At 75.4% G+C, this 3,745-nt stretch overlaps 1 protein-coding gene across 1 annotated transcript in view; it reads left to right on the top strand.

Annotated features, from left to right (window-relative positions):
• Positions 1–3,060, top strand: part of ENDOV (endonuclease V) — a 6,887-nt gene extending 3,827 nt beyond the window's left edge. The window contains exons 3-9 of the mRNA XM_012734564.1: positions 50–184; positions 262–301; positions 789–901; positions 1,229–1,297; positions 1,375–1,503; positions 2,365–2,429; positions 2,875–3,060. Coding sequence (XP_012590018.1) covers positions 50–184; positions 262–301; positions 789–901; positions 1,229–1,297; positions 1,375–1,503; positions 2,365–2,429; positions 2,875–2,962 — 639 coding nt within the window. The 3' untranslated portion in view covers positions 2,963–3,060. The remainder of the gene's footprint in view (positions 1–49; positions 185–261; positions 302–788; positions 902–1,228; positions 1,298–1,374; positions 1,504–2,364; positions 2,430–2,874) is intronic.
• Positions 3,061–3,745: the final 685 nt, after the last annotated feature.

Raw genomic sequence — 3,745 nt, 5'->3', positions numbered from 1 at the left:
TCGCTGCCGGCTCGGGCAGGCAGGGAGCCGTGACTGGCGCCTGTGGCAGGTGCTGTATGAGGACAGCCGCTTGGTCAGCCTGACCGCTCCCTACGTGTCCGGCTTCCTGGGCTTCAGAGAGGCGCCCTTCCTGGCGGACGCCGTGCAGCGGCTGCGGGAGAGGGAGCCCCAGCTCCTGCCGCAGGTGCCGGGGTGGGCGCCGGGCGCCCGGGAGCGGAGGGCCGGGTGGGCGCTCCCTGACGTCCGCCGCGGTCCTTCCAGGTTCTTCTCGTGGATGGAAACGGGGTGCTGCATCCCCGAGGTGACTGCCCGGCGTCAGCCTGCGCGCCCTCTGCCTCAGCCTGGCCCCACCCCGCCTCCCCGTGCCCGCACCCCGGGCGCCCCGTCCGGCGCTGACCTGGGGCGCAGCAGCCTCCCTCCCTGTCCTGTCCTGCAGCCGTGGGCGGGCCGAGGGCACCGCCCCCACCTGCCTGGCCCCAGCCTCGGGCAGGAGGGCTGAGCGCAGAGGCTGTTGCCGAGGGCACTGGGCAGAGTCTGGGCTCGGCCGCTGCCGGGGGAGCTCGTGGCCAAGCCGAAGAGGGTGTGTCGTGGAAGCGGGGGCCCCGGGGGGAGGTGCCAGGAGGGGAGAGCGGGGTGGGGCTCCTGTGGGGTCCTGGGTTGTCGGGGAAGGCCGTGTCTCCTGCCGGTGAGCTTGGCACGGCCCGCGCAGGCCCGGCCCCAACCCAGCTCGGGGTGAGGGCCGCGTGCCCCGCCTGCCGGCCGCCCCAGCCTCAGCTCTGCCCCTGCAGGTTTCGGGGTCGCCTGCCACCTGGGCGTCCTCACCGACCTGCCCTGCGTCGGGGTGGCCAAGAAGCTCCTGCAGGTGGACGGGCTGGAGAACAACGCTCTGCACAGGGAGCGGGTAGGGCTGGGCGGGCGCCATCCTGGCCCTCGGGGCTGTGCCGCCCCCCGGCTCCCTGTGGGGCCCTCCCGGAGCCCCGCCCCCAGCTCCCCGGCCTCCAGGCCCCGCTGGGCCGCCGCCTGGCACCTGCCTCCGGGGCAGGCACTGGGGACCAGGCGGCCACCCCGGGGCTGGCCCAGGTGCCGGCCTCCTGCCGCGAGGGCGGAGCAGAGGCCGGGGCAGGGCGGTGGGCAGGGTGGGAGGCGGCCGCCAGCCAAGTTCTGTCCCGGGGCTGAGGTCCAGGGCCAGCTGGCCCTGCCTCCGTGCGCATCCACGTCCTCTCTGCAGATTCGCAGTCTGCGCGCCGGAGGAGACACGTTCGCGCTCACGGGCCGCTCTGGGGCCGTCCTGGGCATGGTGAGTGGCCTGCCGAGGCCGTCGAGGCCCCGCGGCTGCCCCTGCCCGGGCCCACGCCTGACCCCGCGTCCTGCCAGGCCCTCAGGAGCCACGCCCGCAGCACCAAGCCCCTGTACGTGTCCGTGGGCCACAGGACGAGCCTGGAGGCCGCCGTGCGGCTGACCCGCGGCTGCTGCCGCTTCCGGATCCCGGAGCCCGTGCGCCAGGTGGGTGGGCCCTGGGCGACTTGGGTCGGGCCTGGTGCCCAAGCCAGCGCCCACCTGGGCTCCCGCGGCCGTGCCCAGGGCGGCCACCAGGTGGCGGTGGCGGCCCGAGGCTGTGGCTTGCTGGGCGCCCCACTCCCGCCTCAGCAGCCTCCGGCGCCCCCTGGAGCCCCGGCTGCAGGGACCTGTGTGACCCCGCCCAGAGGCCCCCGTCCGTCCCCCCACCCGCGCCACCTGGGCCCCTCCCCTCTGTCCCGCCGGGCCTGGAGACACCTGCAGCTCCTGGGGGTCTCCCAGGGCTCTGGGAGAGGGGTGCAGGCTGCCCGCAGGCCTGATTCGCCCCCGCCACTGCTGGGACTCTGGAGGGGTGGCCCCTGCGCTCCCCTGGGCCCTGGGGTCACGGCAGCTGCCCAGTGTCAGGCCTGGGCTTGCTCCTGCGGGCCCGGTGGGGCGGGCGCTGCCGGGCGCCACCCCAGAACACCCTGCCCACCCCACCCTGCCACACTCCTGTCCGCGAAGGGGAGGCCGTCGGGCGCTTCCCGGGCTGTGCTGGCCGGGCAGCGGGGGGCCCGTGTGGGCTGAGCCCTGCCCTGTCGCCCCTCACGCCTGCAGCCTGCCGGCTCACCCCCTCCATCCTGGGGCCGGGGTGGCCGATGCTGCTCGGGGACACAGGTGATGAGCGCAAGTGGCAGCAGCCTCTGAGTGGGAGGTCCGCGCCCCCCGCCCCGACCCAGGCGAGCCCCCAGGCTCAGCAGCGCCCGCGCCTGCTCATGCCTCCTGGGCACTCCGGGTGCCGGGCAGTCCCCCGGGCGCATCCCGAGGCCGGCGGGCTCCGGCCAGCTCGTCTCACTGAGGCCCCCCCAGGCTGACATCCGCTCCCGGGACTTCATCCGCAGGAGCCTGGGCAGCCCCGGGCCGGCCCGGGCCAGGTGAGCTCCGCAGGGCCATTTTGGGGCACGCAGACCCCCGAGGGGTGCAGAGCCGCCCGTGATGCGCCCCACTGCGAGGCCGAGCCGGGGGCTCTGCAGAGGGCTGCAGGTCAGCGGGAGCGCAGGCCCTGGCGCTGCACAGCAGCCCTGTTTTGTGCCCCGTGCCTCAGTTTCCCATCCATGCAGCAGGTGCAGCCGCTGTCCTGTGGCCTCACGGGGGGTGGGGGGGCGGCACGGTGGGCCTAGCAGTGGGTCTCTCGCTCCTCACCAGAGAGTCCCCACCCCCAGGCGCGGGGCATCACAGCCCCGACTCCCCGGGCAGTGCGGCCCTGTCCCCTCGGACCGGCAGCCACAGCCCCCGAGGGCGGCCGTGCGGGGCACCAGGGGCTGCCGCTGCTGGGCTGGCTCTGACCCTCCCCGCTGACCCTACCCGTGTCGTCACCAGGAGCCAGAAGCCACAGAGGCCCAAAGCGAGCCCCAAAGGAGACTCGGAAGAGCCCGCGGGCAACGGGGGGCCCCCAGCCGCCCAGTGAGGCCCCAGGCTGCCCCGGAAAGGCACAGACCCAGGCGCCCGGCTGCAGGGGGCGGTGGGCCCGGAGCTGAGCCGCCCTGCAGGCCCTCGCCGCCCCCACCCGGACAGAGGCCCGCCTCCAGCGGGCAGGGAGCCCCACCGCTGCCAGGGCGCAGGCCGCCTCCCTGCCCGCGAGCAGCCCGGCGGCCCAGGGGCCGAGCCCGCCGCCCGCCCCTCTGGCGTTTGAATACAGGCGCTGCTGCTTTCTCTGACTTTGGCTGCTGTTCAGTTTCATACCGGCCCAGCCACACCGGTCACTTCCAGTCTCCTGAGTCTCAAGAAGTAGCGGGGTACATGGCCCCCCCGCGCCCTCCAGGCTGCTGGCTCCCTTGCCACGGTGCCCCAGCGCTGTCTGGGGCCAGACACCTGCTTCCCAGGTTCGGGGAGACTTGCAGGAGGGGCTAGGGTGCCCTCAGCTGCCACGCTCCGGTTCACACCCCTGAGCCCCAGAATGCAGGCCGGGCCGGGCTGGCCACGCCGAGGTCTGGGTCCTGGCGGCGGTGTGCACCCCGGGGCCTGCACGCCGAGCGCCCTCCGGAGAGAGGCCCGAGCCTCTGGGCGCCGCCCGCACTCTGCCGTGGCGCGGGGCCCGTGTCGCCCGTCCGGCCTGGGGGGGCCTGGGCCGCCGCTCGTCCCGGACGACCGCGCTGCCCCCCGAGTCTGCCCGAGCTGACGGCGCCGGCTGCCTGCGCAGGGCGATTCTTGCCGTTTCTGCCAGGCGAGAGCCGCTGTTCTGGATCAGTCT

Source organism: Condylura cristata, unplaced genomic scaffold (assembly GCF_000260355.1).
Source record: "Condylura cristata isolate star-nosed mole 26May11 unplaced genomic scaffold, ConCri1.0 scaffold00060, whole genome shotgun sequence".
NCBI classification, from domain to species: domain Eukaryota; kingdom Metazoa; phylum Chordata; class Mammalia; order Eulipotyphla; family Talpidae; genus Condylura; species Condylura cristata.
The sequence above is the reverse complement of the archived record's forward strand: the minus strand, read 5'-3'. Positions and strand labels throughout refer to the sequence as shown.